At 42.4% G+C, this 17,500-nt stretch overlaps 1 protein-coding gene across 1 annotated transcript in view; it reads right to left on the bottom strand.

The window, feature by feature from the left end:
- Positions 1–17,500, bottom strand: part of LOC139917142 (actin-binding LIM protein 3-like) — a 44,329-nt gene that overhangs the window by 20,043 nt on the left and 6,786 nt on the right. The window contains exons 3-7 of the mRNA XM_078286394.1: positions 8,271–8,454; positions 6,004–6,116; positions 5,176–5,302; positions 4,244–4,337; positions 3,339–3,426 (exon numbers count right to left, since the gene is read on the bottom strand). Of these exons, the coding sequence (XP_078142520.1) occupies positions 3,339–3,426; positions 4,244–4,337; positions 5,176–5,302; positions 6,004–6,116; positions 8,271–8,454 (606 nt within the window). The remainder of the gene's footprint in view (positions 1–3,338; positions 3,427–4,243; positions 4,338–5,175; positions 5,303–6,003; positions 6,117–8,270; positions 8,455–17,500) is intronic.

Here is a 17,500-nt window from a genome sequence, read left to right on the forward strand (position 1 = left end):
TGCATGTGCATCTGATAGTGATAATGATGGCAATAACTCCGGTCTACACACACACACACACACACACACACACAAGCAAGTATAATGAAGAGTAGCCTAGCTGACTCGGTATCATTTTCTTGGGCCTAGGGGCGGTGCAGGCCAACAGAATGGACTCAGCTCGCTTATCATGACTCTAATATACAGCCACTATCAACACCATGAATCTGACCTGGACACACACACACACACACACCTACACACAAGAACATGTAAGTGCATACACGTACACACACACACATGCACAAATACACACAAGCACAGAGACATATACACACACACACAAAATCAATAGTGTAGACAGAAAGCATGCGTGGTGATTCAGTGCCCCCCTGTCCCGCCCACGCTCCTCAACTCTGCTGCCTGGCAGATATATGGCCTTGGAGTTGAGTTCCTTTATCTCCTGCATGAGGAGAGTCTAAATGGTGCGGCGAAAAGAAGGAGTTTGTTCCAAAACACCACACTGTACATCAATTTAGAGGAATTTTAGCCGCCTGAAATCCATCAGTCAGTAGCTCAAGAAAACACGGATGACACTGCCCTCAAAAAATATCACTATTTTGCAAGCAAAGGTCATAAGATAACTCCTGACTCCTGATGTGCTTCACTTTAATTTTGTCTTGAGTATGTGCCAGTTTTTTTCACATGGTATCTCATTTTGGACTGAAACTTCAAACGATCTTCCTCTTGTTTATACAGAGCTTTTTCTATTTTCTAGACTTTATGCAAAACTAGGTTAATCAGTGGACAGTACTGCCCTCCTTATCCTGGCTGGTGATATTCAAAAGAAGGAATGAAGGCAGCCAGTGTAATCTGGGCAGGCAATATTGACATTTGTGCATATATGCTGTTTGAAATTTAAATGCTGTGCAGTGGCAGATATTTAAATGGTTTCAGGCATTTTGCTTTTTGCTGAATCATGTCGCCTTGACAAACAGCAGAGACACTGGGCTAACCTGTGCAAATCTGTTCTGATATGTATCATAATTTACCCCGCTGTCCGGTGCCTGGTGCACTCAGCTGGCTCTGTACACAGGAGCAGTGAAGCTGTTCCTTTATTATCCTGATGGCTGCTGCCCGTCCTTATTTGAATAGAGACTTTATCGAGATGGCGAGAAGAGAGAAAGAGAGAGAGACAGAGTAGAGGAGAGAGAGTCAGCATGATAATTAAAGAGGCTGTGATGGGGATGTAGACCCAGGAGCAATAGGGTATGTGGTTCAAGACTTAGGTCAGTTCACTTCATCATTTCAGGAAGTGGATTTTCTGCCCAATTCAAAACCTAGAAATATTTCTGATGTCCAATTTATGACTGAATTACTGAGAATGGAGGCACTACCATTATCTGGATTGACTGGAAGTGAACTGACACCAAACCTAATGTAGTTTCACAGGTGAGATGAGGGTCTTGACCACTAGACCAGCCTCTGGGCATAATGAGTTTTCAACAGTAAGTTACTGGACAATGAGGACAATGGAGAGGACAATACACACACTGGCTCTCCATCCATTTTAAAAGGCAACACTGAGTTGGAGCATGAACACTTAGTTCATAAAATAGACCTTTCCGACCCCCACCTCCAACACACACACACACGCACGCACACACACACACACACACACACACACACCACTTCTTATTCCAGACATGCATCATGAGATTGATTGCAAGGGTGTGTGTATGCGTTTGTGTGTGACTCTGTGTGAGTACGTGTGTGTGTGTGTGTGTGTGTGTGTGTGTGTGTGTGTGTGTGCGCGCACGCGTGTGTGTGGTAATTGAGTGTGTCTCAAGAGGGTGATTGCTCAGCCCTCCTACATGTCTAAACTCATCAAAAGGAGCGAATGTAACCTTGGGGCGGCTCACTGGAGCTCAGCACACACACATAAACACACACACACACACACATATGCACGCATACACATGCGTTCAAACATTCAAACAGAGACACACACACGTACACACACGTACATGATGCATGCATGCATGCATTTTCAGACAAAAACGCACACACACACACACGCACACACCAGGTACAATATGCAAATGCTTAGTTTTACTGGTGGCTTTGAGAGGGAGAGCAGCAGAATGTCAATGAGGTGAAACAGGAGGCATCAACCTACATGGCGACTCCAGGACACTGCGTCTCAGACATGTGTTACAGTACAGACGCTCTACATTTAGTCTGGACTCGGTTCAGTCATACCAGATCGTCTGTGATACACAAAACGCTGGCTGTTTTCATCCAAAATGCTTTACTTTTAGTGGTAGTGCTTCGTTGTTTCTCTCAATTTGAACTTTACTGTGTAGAAAAAAACCTTTATATATATTTGCAGTGCTTTAATTTTCAAGTGTACTTAAGAATGTCCTCATAATTAACCTATTTGATTCAATTTGATGCAATTAATCTGATTTGTGAAAGAGGAACTCCTGGACGATTCGGTTAAAAAGGAAAACAGGTTTCATTCAGATTAATGCGTTCTGTCAGTGGTGGGGCAGAATAATGGACACAGCAGAGGGGAAGGTTGAAAGGTAATTGACTCCAGCCTTTGTGTGTATCAAGAAAACATCAGAAGGGGGCAGGTGTGTGTGTGTGTGTGTGTGTGTGTGTGTGTGTGCGTGTGTGTGTATGTGAATGTGTGTGTGTGTGTATGTGTGTCTTCACCATTAAGTTGAGTGTGGTACAGAGTGTTATATATGAGATCAATAAACTATATAACAGCACTTTGTTACAAGAACCCATTTATCAGGTTATCCTCTCTCCTTTTCTCTTCCCCTTTCTCTCTCCCTCTCTCTCTGTTATACACACACACGCACACACACACACACACACACACACACACACACCCACACACACACACACGCCCATATAGCAACAGATACGCACAGGCCCTACTTGCGGGCTACAGCTAATTCACTCGCTTTTTTATGCCTGTAAGAAGAACAAAATTATTACATCTTTTAACAACATCCTAAAAAAAAAAAAAAAAAATGATTGGTTTTTAGATTTGGTTCACTGACAATCTATAAGTACATAGTTTGGATGTGAATCAATGAGCAGTTGGTGAATGTGAATGTGTGCCACAATATATAATATAAACCTCATTATTATTATTACCACACACTATTGCCTTGGTAAGTGGCCTTGAGGTATGAGTTTTTGACTTAAGCCATAAATCCAGGAATACAGGTTAAAAACAATATATACTGTAATAGCAATGCTCCTCCTCCTCCTCCTCCTCTTCCTCCTCCTCCTCCTCTTCCTCCTCCTCCTCCTCCTCCTCCTCCTCCTCCACTCCTCACCTGTTAGGTACATTTCGTCTCCTTCCAGGAACATCATGTGACAGCGGGCACACCTGGCACAGCTGGGGTGGTAGTGCTTCCCTCCCGCCTGGCAGAGAGATAAGGAAGGAAGGAGAGGAGAGGAGAGGAGAGGAGGAGAGGAGAGGAGAGGAGGGGAGAGGAGAGGAGAGGAGGAGAGGAGAGGAGAGGAGAGGAGGGGAGAGGAGAGGAGAGGAGAGGAGGGGAGAGGAGGGGAGAGGAGAGGAGAGGAGAGGAGGGGAGGGGAGAGGAGAGGAGAGGAGAGGAGGAAAGGAGAGGACAGGAGAGGAGAGGAGGGGAGGGGAGGGGAGAGGAGAGGAGAGGAGGAGAGGAGAGGAGAGGAAAAGAAATGAGAGGAGACACGAGTAGAGTAGAAGAGGAAACGGAAGGAAAGGAGAGGAAGGGAAAGGAGAAAGAGAAGAGGAAAGGATGAGGGAGGGGGAGAGAGCAGAAGAAAGGATGAGGAGAGGAGAGGGAGAGAGAGAAAATAGAGGGGAGATAAGAAATAGAGAGAAACAATGAGCAATGAAGAATAGGGAGAGGGGAGATAAGAAATAGAAAAAAAAAGTAATGAATAGAGGAGAGGAGATGGGAGAGTGTTGGTTTGTCTGTTTCAGAGCTGCGTCATCATCAGTCAACACTTCAGTCATTTAAAAAGAGACAGCTGTGCTTCTCACAGCTTTTTATAGACGCACACACACACACTTGCATGCACACACACACAGATACACACATTTAAATATGGACACAGAAAAGCACACAGACAAAATCATGCATTTGGTCACATTCTCTCATTCCCCATCTCTCTTGCACGTACACACACTCCTATACAAATACATATAGACACACACACACTCATATGAACACACATAGACAAATGCCCTCACCTCCAGCACTCTGCCACTGATGTACCTGCTACAGCTCTCACACCTGATCCCAAACTGAGTGTGGTAGTCAGACTCGCAGTATGGGATCCCGTCCCTGAGAGAGAGAGAGAGAGAGAGAGAGAGAGAGAGAGAGAGAGAGAGAGAGAGAGAGAGGAGCTGTTCAGTTTAACAGCTCTGACTTTAAATTTACCCGCTGGCTCTGTGCGCCCCTTCCGCTATTCATCACCCTATAACACATTGTTTTACGATGACATATTGTTTTACGATGACATATTGTTTTACGATGACATATTATTTTACGATGCTCGAGTCAGGACACAAAGATCAGCTGGGGTACAATCAAAATAGGTTCCCAAAATATTCAGGAGAGATTTCATTCAAAACTTATCAGTGACTGAAAGCTGAATAAAATGCTGTAGAGGAACTAGGAATTGGAATGATTAAAAGACTTCTTGGTTAATTGCTGGGTATTTGCCAGTAAAACACAATTGAATTTACATAAAGAGGCGCCTGTACAAAACGCTACTTCTCTGTGGCTCCGTCAACATCAACAAAATAAAATAGAAACGCTGAACACAATAGGAGAGCTGTCAGTTGTGTCTTTCTACACTGAATGTACAAAATCACAAAAGCGCAATCCACATCTCACTTGTCTCAAAGCTTAAAAATCCTTCTACAGCTTCTCTTTACATCTTCTTTGGTATAGAATTAATAAGGGAAATCAATAAGGGATAATGGCTTTTACCTGGATTCACCTTATCAGTGTCCCTAATTTTCTGTACATTCAGTGGATTTTCACAATATTCTGAGCAGGTTAGTGGTAGTGACAGGTTATGTTTTTACACATTAGCCACATCAGCCTTTTAGTTGCTTTTCAGGAAAAAATAAAAAATGTGGGCCCCTTGAGAAGATCTTATATCCATACTACCTACTTGCTGATGTACTCTCCAGTGAGCGGACAGCCACAGGTTCGGCATTTAAAACAACTAACATGCCACTGTCTCTCCAGAGCCAGGAGAGACTGACCCTGTTTGATCTCCTCTCCACAGCCCGCACAGTCTGGATGGAGAGAAGAGAAGAGAAGAGAAGAGAAGAGAAGAGAAGAGAAGAGAAGAGAAGAGAAGAGAAGAAAGAGAAAAGAAGAAAAGAGGCACAGCACAGCATGAGAAAGAGCATGGGAAAGATAAGAGCACCTTCAAAATGTCCAATATTTATCATCCTCTCTCTCTCTCTCTCTATCTCTCTCTCTCTCTCTCTCTCTCTCTGCCTCTCTGCTCTTACTGCCTCCCATTTTTCCTCATCTTATCTTCTTCCCCTCTTTCTTCCCTTCACTTCCTCTTCCCTCTCTCCTGTAGTGAAAGTCATGCTGCCTCTACCAGATGGAGCTACCAGAACCAGGCTACCAGTCTACCCGGAGCAGCAGACCACCGTGTGTGTGTGTGTGTGTGTGTTTGTGTGTGTGTGTGTGTGGCTGCAGGGCATGTGGCTATGTATGTTAAGCAGTGTTCAGCAGGTGGACAATAAGGTTATTTCAGTCTCAGGTTATGACAACACCTGTAGAGGAACAAATACTGTAACGGATGTATGAAAAAGATATGAGTGATTCTCATTTAATATGGTACAAAATTAAATCCTTCACTGTGTACATAATTTAGATGTGTGTATGTGTGTGTGTTTGCTTGTGTGCATCTAAATGTATTTGTGCGGTGTAAGAGGTGTGTGTGTGTGTGTGTGTGTGTGTGTGTGTGTGTGTTTCTTACAGCTTGGTCCGTGGACCTTGACGGGCTTGTCGCTGTTCAGAGTGTGTGAACACTGCTGACACACACACTTCTTCCCACAGAAGGTCACCCTGTCTCCAATAGGGAACGGGCTCCTGCGAACACACACACACACACACACACACACACACACACACACACACACACACAATTTTGGTAAAGGCATGCAGATGTAGCTACTGCAGAAATTCCACTTTTTGCCAGTAGATGTGATGTTACATCACACTTGGGTTGTGAAACTCTACCTAGAGGAGCAAGTACAGCCCAGCCATGTCGTACCGAGATGCACATCATACAAACGTCAGGAAACATTTAAGATTTTACAGATTCCCCACTGAAAAAACGTATTAGAAATGAATGGATCTCAAGAATCTGGAGAGAGATAGGTTCACATTTTAAAGCTATAGTTACTGGAATCTAGCCTAGGTAGTTAGCTAGTAGCTAACTACCTAGTAAGCAAGCTATAATTTCTCTGCTACATTCAAGCAGTTGTTGTAGTTGCTGTTCCAGAGATTGCTAGCTAATTTGATAATTTGATCTCTGAAATCCTCACTTATGTGTTGAAGTAACTCTAGTTTTATATATACAGTATGCCAATCTTCCAGGTTCCACCCCAAGTGTGATGTAAGTTAATAATGGCTGCAGAGGGAATAAGGTCAATGTTTTGTTGCAATATTCCTACTCTACTGCCATTTTCAAAATTTACAAAAGAATATGCTGCAATGGCAATTGCAGTAGGCCTACTAGTGGAGAATACATGATAGGGGTCTCTACTAATGTACACACACACACACACACACACACACACACACACACCTCTACACACACACACACACACACACACACACACACACACACACACACACAAAAGAGGGAACCCTGTCCAAAAACACTCATCATAAGCAAACCAAAACCTAATGATCCACTTTCACAAGCTAACACACTGACAGTTATACATATTTAGCACACTGTTTACTAAAGTCACACAAGTCACATTCATCAATTCACATTCACACAAGCTTTGAGTGAATCAAACCACAGCTACAATATTAGCATTGCATGAATTATAATGAAGCAACTGAGACCAGCCAACTACAACCAACAAACACAGTAGAACTATGAAGTGTTTCATTTTTTAACTTCTTATTTATTTTATCTTTATTTACTCAAGGAGTGCACTCTGTCAGCAACCTCCTGCTTCACACTCCTTCAGTTACCATTATGGGTAACTAAATGGTACTTAAAAAGTAATACTGCTAATAGTCCACTAAAGAAGCACAGATTTTGTGTTACTCCTCCTGCATCCTCTCTTATCTTCAAAAATTGGGTGAGCGTGGTGTGTGTGTCTGTGTGTGTGTGTGTGTGTGTGTGTGTGTGTGTGTGTGTGTGTTAATTTAGATGTTTGTTCGGTGTCTTATTTTTCCCATCCTTTTGTCTGTTTTAATTTCCCCTGATTTCTGTAAAGCACTTCGTGACAAACCTGTTTGTTAAAAGCACTCTATAAATAAACTTGGCTTGGCTCATTTACTTATTGAAATGCGTTTGTTTCGCCGTGAACAATCTTATTTAAACACTGTGTACAAACGCTGTGTACAGTGTTTCTCGACACCATCCATCTACCTGCTGCTTGATGCCGATTATCTGAGCGCAGGTTGCCTTTGATCTGCTGATCTGTGCGACTGGTCAGGGAAACCAAACACAGACAAAGGGATTTACTGGCCTATATAATGAATAGATTACTGCATTTTAGCTGCAAATTGGTTACTGTATAATATGGCCACCTAAGTGATATGCAACACTGGATTGACTATAAGGTAATTAAAGATCTATGTGGTTCTCTGTAAGAATCTCATTTGTTTTTGTAATCACTGGGCAGAGTCTGGCAGTAGGACAAGTTATAGGCAAGTGCCAGGAGGATCCCTGAGGAGAAGCATGTGGAGCTGTGAACAATGGTATTACAAGTGCAGAAAATGAAAAAAAAAACAAGACAGTATAAAGGGGGAAGGGGGGGAATAAATTGAGCATCCCTATTTCAGCATACAAAAACAGAACTGCATGTCAAAATAGATTCAGTCAAACAACTGATTGCTTTTGTCAAATGTACGTCCCTCCACCCCTTCTTTCCTGGACAGTGGGCCGGTCTGCAGCATGACACCCCTGGTCTGAAAATGAGTCCCACCCAGTCCTTGCACACACACGCACACACACACACACACACACACACACACGCGCGCGCGCCTCTCCCCTACCTGCAGATGCTGCAGACGAAGCAGTGCGGGTGGTAGGTCCTCCCCAGGGCCGACACCACCTCTCCGGTGATGTACTGGTCACAGCTGTCACACTGGGTCCCATAGAGCCGCTGGTAGTCCTCTGTACAGATATACTCCCCGGAGTGGTGGAAGAAACCCGAGTGCACCAGGTCACAGCCGCACACTGGAGAGAGAGGGGGAGAGAGAGAGAGAGAGAGAGAGAGAGAGAGAGAGAGAGAGAGAGAGAGAGGAAGGGAAAGGTATAGAGACAGAGAGAATGTAAGAGATTTGAGAGCGGGAGGAAGAAAGACAGAGAGAGGGAGAGGTAGAGAAATGGTCAGGCTATTAAAAGTACATGCAGGAGTCATGTATTGCTGCTTATGAGTATTTGTACAGTATACACACACATGAATAAATATATGAACAGTCACTAATTCCCCAGGCTGTTGCTGTAATTAAGAAACTTTAGGTGTCCGGCTAGCGTGTTACAGTAATCCACTAATCTAGCATCTAGCAGTTTTGCCTTCTGGTATGGCGCCAACTAAGAGTAAACATGGACAGTAGTGTGTGTGTGTGTGTGTGTGTGTGTGTGTGTGAGTGAGAGAGTGTGTCAGAGAGAGCAATCTGCTGTCCTTTCTGACCTCTAAAGGGTTAATGCTCTAATCTGGTTTTTGGGATTAGCCATCTAATCTGTTACATTATTCCAGCTCATACATGCAATATGTAATGGCTGTGTGTGTATGAGTATATGTGTCGCTGTGTGTGTGTGTGGATGGTTGGCTTTGTGAGCGGATGCCTCTGTTTGTGTATGTGTCCAATTAAGGATTACAGCTTTTGCGTCCATGTTTACATACAGTAAATACTGTCACATGTATTAGTATGCATGCAGTGCTGTGTGATAGATGCATGTTAGAGAGAAACAGGGAGAGAGAGCCTGTGTTTGTTGATGTACATGCGTGTGTGTGTGTGTGTGTGTGTGTGTGTGTGTGTCCGTGCGCACGTGTATGTATTGACAGTATGATATATAGTTTTTACTTTGCAAATGCAAAGTCCTTTAGCCAAGTGATTGCTTCTGGTCCAGCTGTACTGAGGGTGAGGAGGCCTTTGCTGAGTTGGTTGATTTGACAGTCTTCAAGGAGGTGAACAATGATTTGCTCCAGCCAGCAGGGAGACAGGGAGCTTACGTTTATTCCCCCATCAGTCAGGGTTTACAGTATTCATAACACATGCTGTTTGGTGGACACTACCAACCAAAAGCACCTTATGGAATTGAACCCATGATGCTGTCAGTGTTTGTATCTTTATCCATTCAGTTAGAAGTCAGCATATAAACAGGATAAATGGGATAATTCCCTATCAGTGGAGGTATAAACTGTAGTATATAATAAGGCATTAGGATATAACCTGCGGTAGTAAATTAGACATCTGAAAGGCAGCCAGCAGATTCAGGATATCTGACAGTGAATTGAATGTCTGGTCTCTAATCAAGCTAATGGCCTTAAACCCAGTGGAGTGAATGGATCTGATCTGATCCGAGCCAGTGTGTTAAGTGGCTCAGGGAGAGAGAGAGAGAGAGAGAGAGGGGGGGGGGGGGGGGGGGAGAGAAGTGGTCTGACTGCTTAATTTATTTATCTATTGGAGCCAAGCTGAAGACATAAAGATAGTAAAGCCACATTTAAATGAACAGTATTTCTTTCCCAAGCTACCTTGATGAAAGCCTGGAACCAAACCCATGAATCGCTCGTTTTCATTTTGCTAAGCAAGTAACCATGGGAATTTCACAATTCGTGGAACTGGAGCGGCTGTCTTTAGGGATAAAAAACAGATCCTGTACAGACCCACAACGCGTGTTCAATTCTATGCACTGAAGCACTGCGACACGGTTAAATAACCTAATTCCACTAACGTTACTTAAATACCACAAGGTGGGAAAAACATACATATCTGCAAAAAGCAAATCAGATTATTTTCATGACAGCCATGTATTTTTGATGTGAGTTGTAAAAGGTTTTCATGAAACCCGAGGGCCACACATACTACACACATAAATGTCCATGATAACTTTCAATCCCCTACTTTTAAAAAATGCTATCCTGATCTGGTTCTCAGCGTGGTATTGCTGTCCATTGCATATTTTTATTATTGAACTGCTTCAATAATATCCTGCACAAATGCTGACCGTTTATATATTTGCCCTTATTGTGAGAGCGGATGAGAGCACCTTGAGTGTAAATGGTAAATGTTTTATGTTTGTGTGGTAAAATGCCGATGTAAAGGCAGATTATTACACAGAATCAAACCTGCCTCATGGCTCTATCTCCTTTCTTGGTCTCTGTTTTTGCTGCATTACCCAGGGGAAAATAAGATAAAAACTCAAGTAGGATGGACCTCCTACACTCTGACTAAATTTAAACTGACAATCCAACATTTTCACCTACGATACACAAAACCTGATCTTTTCATTGCAGTCTACATGTGGAAAAATACCTTAGAATCTGATTTTCCAGCAATGCAAAAAAATGATGATCATGTTTTCTACAAACACCTACAGCGCTAAATTAATCTTCCTCTACTGGCTTACAAAATGATTATCTTACCACTAGGTTGGTTTTGGGGATACTAAACCCAGGATTTTTTCGCGTGGGAGAGAAGAACTAGTTCATCATCCTCTGTACAAAACAAAAAAGTATTCTGGTCTCTGTCTTTGATACGGTATTCTTGTCATGGCAAAGCTGCTGTCGCACAACTTTAAAATGCCAGCCTGACCTTTATCAGTCTGCCTGAGACTAATGCTATTCACAGTGTGAGACTTGTGCCTAACACGCACACACACACACACACACACACTCACAATTACTGTAGATGTATATGCACTGTAAATACATACAGTATACATCCATGCTAACCCGTGTGTATACAACATATACATTACTGTTGTCGGGTGAAAGTGTCTTATCTCCAAAATGTCAACCATTCATTTTTTATTTTATCTAATGGGGTTTGAAGGTTTCATAAAACCAAAGGTTGTAAAATTTCCTCAACCCATAGAGGAGCATGTAAACCATATACTTTCTTTCTCTCTTCCTCTGTCTCTCATTCAGACTCACACAGACACACACAGTCTCAACACAGCGCTTGGAGATGATGAGCCCGGCCTTTCTCTTCCCTTCTCACCCTGCTGATAGCATTCGCACATTTATCACTGTCTAAATGAGAAGCTATTAAGATCTGGAGACAAACAGGAAAGGCAGGGAGCTGTTCGGACTTGGCCTCTCCACAAGAGACCTCTGGTATATTTAGACCATTTCCGAAAACTGTCCTCACAGCAGAGGCTCCGTGCGTGATGGTCTGAGCCAGCTGTGGCACTTTCTGTCCACTGACACAGCCTTCAAATTCAGATGAGATATATTTAATGTCATGATTTAAATGACCAAGACCATCGAGTGACATTTGAATGTAGTTTTACTACGTTTTGCTATTTTGTGTGAAGAAATAAAAAAGCCTCTGCACATTGTCTACTACTATCAGAGCATCTTTATTAGGAGAAATGTTTTGGTACTGAGACCTTCATCAGGTTATCATCAGCCTAATGAAGATGCTTTAATAGCAAAGTGGTAACACTTTACAATAAGGGTCACTAAGTTAAGGGTTAGTTAATGCTTAATAAGGGTTAGTTAATGCTTAATAAGCATTAACTAACCCTTAATTAACAGTTAACTAATGTGTAATTTACTAATGTGTTCATGTTAACTATGGTATTAATTTATACATTTAATAGTTTATAAAGATGACTATTAAATAATGTATAAATTAATACCTTAGTTAACATGAATACCATTAGTAAATGATTACCAGACACATTAGTTAACTGTTAATTAAGGGTTAGTTAATGCTTATTAAGCATCAATTAACCCTTAATTAACAGTAGTTAGTTAATGCTTATTAAGCATTAACTAACCCTTAACTTAGTGACCCTTATTGTAAAGTGTTACCAGCAAAGTTCAGTAGACAGTGTACGGGGGATTTTCTTTCTTGCTATAAAGTACAGTAGCAAAATGGACATTTATTTAAAGGAAAATGTCATGGATTATTACTTCTTTTCTTTTTCAACCAGATGAGCTCAAGTTCAGCTCAGATCACAGCTCTTTTCAGGGCCATTCAAGTGTCAATAATTTCCTCGAGTGGATGATTTCATTATGTACACTTATGTATACTTTCATTATGCTTCATTATGTAAATCTGGATACAGGTTACACCACGGCAGATAACTGCCAGCATCCATTAGGCTTCCTCTGTCACATGACATTTCAGACTTTCAGGGACAGTCAGGACGATTCTTGCGACTGCCACTTGAACTTGCTGACTGAAGCTTAAATTCCGTAGGTCACAGTCTCATCGGTCGCTTCCGTGCCACGGACCCTGCGAAGGGCGACCTTATGACCCCGCGGGACCTCACCCTGACCCTCCCTGACCCCACCTGTTGTCCCAAAAGTGAAGGTTTTTTTGATTTAGCCCTCTGTGTGTGCTGAATCGGCACTAACCGGATGGTTCCCATGCTGCCAGCAGCGCTTTGGCAGCTAAATCAAGCTCTCCTTTTCCAGCAGGTCAGTTCAGAGTCAAAGAGTCTTATGGATAATGATTTACTGCTATTGTGCAGTGGTCAGCAATGTTGTAATTAAAATTTTAGACTATGAGTCCAGTCAGTGATCACCATAAAGACAAGAACAACCTCTAACATGAGCAAAAAAAATTGTTTTATTTTCTTAACCCTACTTTTTATACAACTTCAGTTTGTTATTATTTGCTGGAATGTATATTATGAGTTTACGTGATAAATTTGAGTGGATTAAGCTCCACTACATCAGTGGTGGGGGTGTTTTTGGGATGGTGGATCTGGTGGCAGAAAGAAAAACAGCATTTTCTGACTTTCACCCTCTAGAGAGTCTTCCACCCCCACTCTGTCTCTTCATGTATTACAGCATCAGCCAGATCAGCCAGTCTCCCGTGAGTCAGCTGTCTGTTATGGTAACCATGACGACCCCAGGAACCCCGAGGCAGGCTGGGTAGTGACCTCTGACTTTTCTGACTTATTCTCACCGGATGGAAATAATCTCAACAATGATCAAAAGAGATTTCAGCTTTGGGAAATCATTCAGGCCACGCCCATTCACATTATGTAATAAAAATGAAGGACAAATAAAGTAAGCTGTCCTTGTAGCTCAGTAAGAAGAACATGGCACCGTTACTGCTGCAGTTAGCGGTTTGTTTCCCACTTAACAAGCCTTTCTAACAAAGTATGCACTCTGTACTGTTAAGGCCTTCCAGCAAATTATATAATTTAAGTCACAGGGAAGGTGTCTTGCTTCCATAATTCAAAGTATTTTCAGTTTAAGCAGGATGTTTGGGTGAGACATAATGCAGGGAAGGACTGTCTGAAAAGTGCTCAAAAGTGTTTTGTGCATAATCGCAAATTTCAGATTCTTCAAGATGTTTTAGGAAGAGGAAACAGGCTTTTCACCGCTGTACCATGTTGCCACTCATGCCATTTTCAAAGTTGCAGGTTTTATTTGATGGGAGGGGCGAAGGGGGGATTGTTAGAAAACATTGTGATGGTATTACTGGTTGGAATTTTTATGTACGCCATGAAGTAAAAAAAAATACACTGTTATCCAGGGAGTAAAGATAGTGGGATTTAAATCTAAAAATATTGTATATATAAATTTCTTGTCAAATAGGTGTATGTTATGATATTGAGAATTCATTTTTAAATTCATTGTGACATTGTGTGGTCATTAGAGTCTGTTTTGTCTAATTCTAGTTAGTTCTAAAAAGTGAAAGGTCTCGCTTCTTATTAATCTTTAAACGTCATACTGACTTCCTCACCACAGACCACAATAGAATAAGGCAGTGGTTCTCAACGAGGGGTCCGGGGACCACCAGGGGTCCTTGAGGGGGTTCCAGGGAGTCCCCAGCAAATTGATGAATTGTTAAACTTCAGCATTATTTCATTTCATTTAAGTTAACACAATTAGAGAATGTACAGTAGAAGAATGACTATGTTGATGATAGTTTCACTGTTATCTCTCTACCTGCAATACAGATAGTCATGGAATTCTGGACAAAATCATAACAATAAAAATATTCTCAGATTTGGGTCCAAGAGACAAAATCTCATCAAATGGGGGTCCGTGGCCCTAATGTGGTCTAAATTAGGGGTCCTTGATATGAAAAGGGTTGAGAATCACTGGAATAAGGGAATGAGGAGAGGAGTTCTGTCGAGGTAGAATGAATAGAATATGAATTTCAGGGCACAGTGAATGAAAATTGACTTTCGTTATCACTCTATACTCTATAACTCTATCGCTATACTCTAACTCCATCTCTTTCTCCTCCCTTCCCTCGCTCCCTCCATTTCCTTCTTCACTCTCTCCCTCACCAGATTCATCCTTCACCATGCACTCTCCTATCTTCCCTCCCTTCTGCTCTTCAGGCAGCCGGTTCAACGGCGGTTTGTCTGAGACTCTGAGAGAAGTATTTAAATAGCCTTTTTACATCTGTTAACAGTGATTGGTAGCCTGTTAGATTGAAGCGCTGGAGGGATGGGCACACATGCACACACACATGCACAACTTCACCAACCCACCCCCAGACACACACACACACACACACACACACACACATAAACAATTGGCAGAAAGACAGCAGATAATGATTTCTTTGTTTACTGCCTACGGCATAAGCAAAGAGTCGAGGGAGTGAAAGAAAGACGGAAAGGAAAAATAGATTTTAAAAGAAGGGATATAAAAGAAGATGGATGGAAGAATCAAGAACTCCTGGAGGCTTGATACATGTTGACTGTCTCATCCCTCTGATTTAGTTCCTGGATAACACATAAAAGACACACACAACAAGCATGCACAGACACACAGAACATGCGCACACCAGCACACTGACCCGGCGTGCAGATGCTCAGGCACACACACACACACACACACACATACAGTGCACATTCACATTCACATGCAAGGGCACACACACAAAATATGAGTCAGAGTGTTGTACAGCAAGTGCAGCTGAGCCGATACAGTGGAGTTTGTCCTTGAAGTCTCTTCTAGAGAAACAGCCTAGCCACCCGTGACTGTCTGTATGGCTGAATATACACGAATACTGATAAAAAACACTGAATCTTGCTCCCAGTGTGCTTGACTTGTGCAACCCAAACATGTTTCGGTCCAAAGTGGGTCAGGCTTTGCAGTAAGCTTCACTAAGTCAGAAGAACCATATAACTATAACTATTTGCGTGTGCCTGTTGTACAATACATCACCTACAAGTATACTGTCTTTAACTATGAATCCACCCAACACTTCTTCAATTATAAATGCACAAGACAAAACAGTCTTTAGATAATGGGATTTGAAAATTAAAATGGACACACTTTTCATCTCAGGGTGCCTTTGAAGCTTTTCAAGGCACTTTTAAGTGACAGAGACCCACATTTGGGTGAAACATTGCACACATAAAGCTTACAGGGAGCAAGAATCAGTGTGTTTGGGGGTATTCATCTCTTTTCCCCCCCCAGTGAAGACTTAATTTGTGCCTTCTAGAGATACTGTAAGGTCACTAATGATGTGCATTGCCCAATTTTCTGGTGAGAAAAAAGGAGGAGAGGAGAGGAGAGGACAAGAGAGGAGAGGAGAGGAGAAGAGAATATGAAAAATATGGAAAATATGGAGAATAGAGGACAGACTATAATAGAGGAGATGAGAGAAGAGGAGAGGAGAGGAGAGGAGAATATGGAAAATATGGAGAATAGAGGATGGAGTATAATAGAGGAGATGACAGAAGAGGAGACTTGAGGTGGGGAAAAGAGGAGAGAGAGGAGAGGTGGGAGTCAGGGGAGAGATTAGAGGAGGAGGAAAGGAGAGGGCATCATATGTGAGGAGAAAGAGAAGCAGACGGTGGAATGAAAGGGTGAGGACGGGGATGAAGAGGGGAAGAGACAGGGGGACCCCTGGGAGGTATCAATGAGGTTATCGATCTGTCCATCCAGCACATGTCTGCCGTCCTGTCACTGTCTTCCCTCATCAATACGCATCATCAACATGGGATGCATTGCTTCCTGTAGCTCCTCTGCATTTGCATCAGAGAGATGGACAGATCACAGAGAGAGAGAGAGAGAGAGAGAGAGCAACAGACAAATGAGTAGAAAGAGAGAGGAAAAGGGAGGAGGGATAGAAGAGAAAAGAACGGCGACAGGAGTTGATCGAAGTGTGGAGGTCACTTCATTCCACAACGCTGTTTTCTATACAGTCTAAACTATGCCAACACATTCTGGGCTCTCACTCTCTCACACACACACACACACAAACACACACACACACACACACATTTGGCTTGTTGTCTCATCTATCTCTTCCTCTCTGCTCATGTTTCTATTTCCCATTAATCTCAAATCTCTCCCCTCCTTATCTCTTTGTCTCCTCTCTTTTCCTCTCCTCTCCTCTTTTCCTCTATCCCCTCTCCTTTCTTTCCCCCTCTCTTTTCCTATCCAATTTTCTCCTCTCCTCTCATCTCCTCTCGTCTCCTCTCCTCTCCTCTCCTCTTGTGTTTGTTCCAAAAAATCTCTCTCCAGTCTTTAATGGCCACTCTAACAGGAGATTACATTGTTTACCAAACAAAGACGCATTGTAACTCCCTGAGATTCACAGCTAGGAACAAAGAGTGAGAGGAGATAGAGAGAGGCAGAGAGAGGGAGGAGGAGCCAGGAAAAGATAATGAGCAGAAGAAAAAAAAAAATAGAGACGCCCGTGTGCTAAAAGCTGACGATTTGATTCTTGCCCACTTCATCAGCAGATGTCTACTTAGGCCGCAGTCCATTAGCTAACAGTCATTAAGCTTACTCTCCGAGATCAATTGTATACAACAAATAACTTTAATAACACAGAGAGACTGAGGTTGTGTCCTGTCTGAAGGAATGAAAGCTGCGATCGATCAGCCAATCAGTCAATCACTCAATTATTCAACCAAACAAACAAGCAAACAAACCGGTTATTTCGATTATTTTCAATATCCGCAGCAGCCAAAATGGATGCATGAGATGAAATGCATTGTTTCATAAAGCAGAGAACCTCTCCTCTTCAGTCCTCTTGATGCTTCCTGAGTGTATTCAGGCGATGTTACAGGCAGATCAAACGGAGAAAACAGTGTTGTGTTTCACCAGGCTTTGGGA

Source organism: Centroberyx gerrardi, chromosome 11 (genome assembly GCF_048128805.1).
Source record: "Centroberyx gerrardi isolate f3 chromosome 11, fCenGer3.hap1.cur.20231027, whole genome shotgun sequence".
NCBI classification, from domain to species: domain Eukaryota; kingdom Metazoa; phylum Chordata; class Actinopteri; order Beryciformes; family Berycidae; genus Centroberyx; species Centroberyx gerrardi.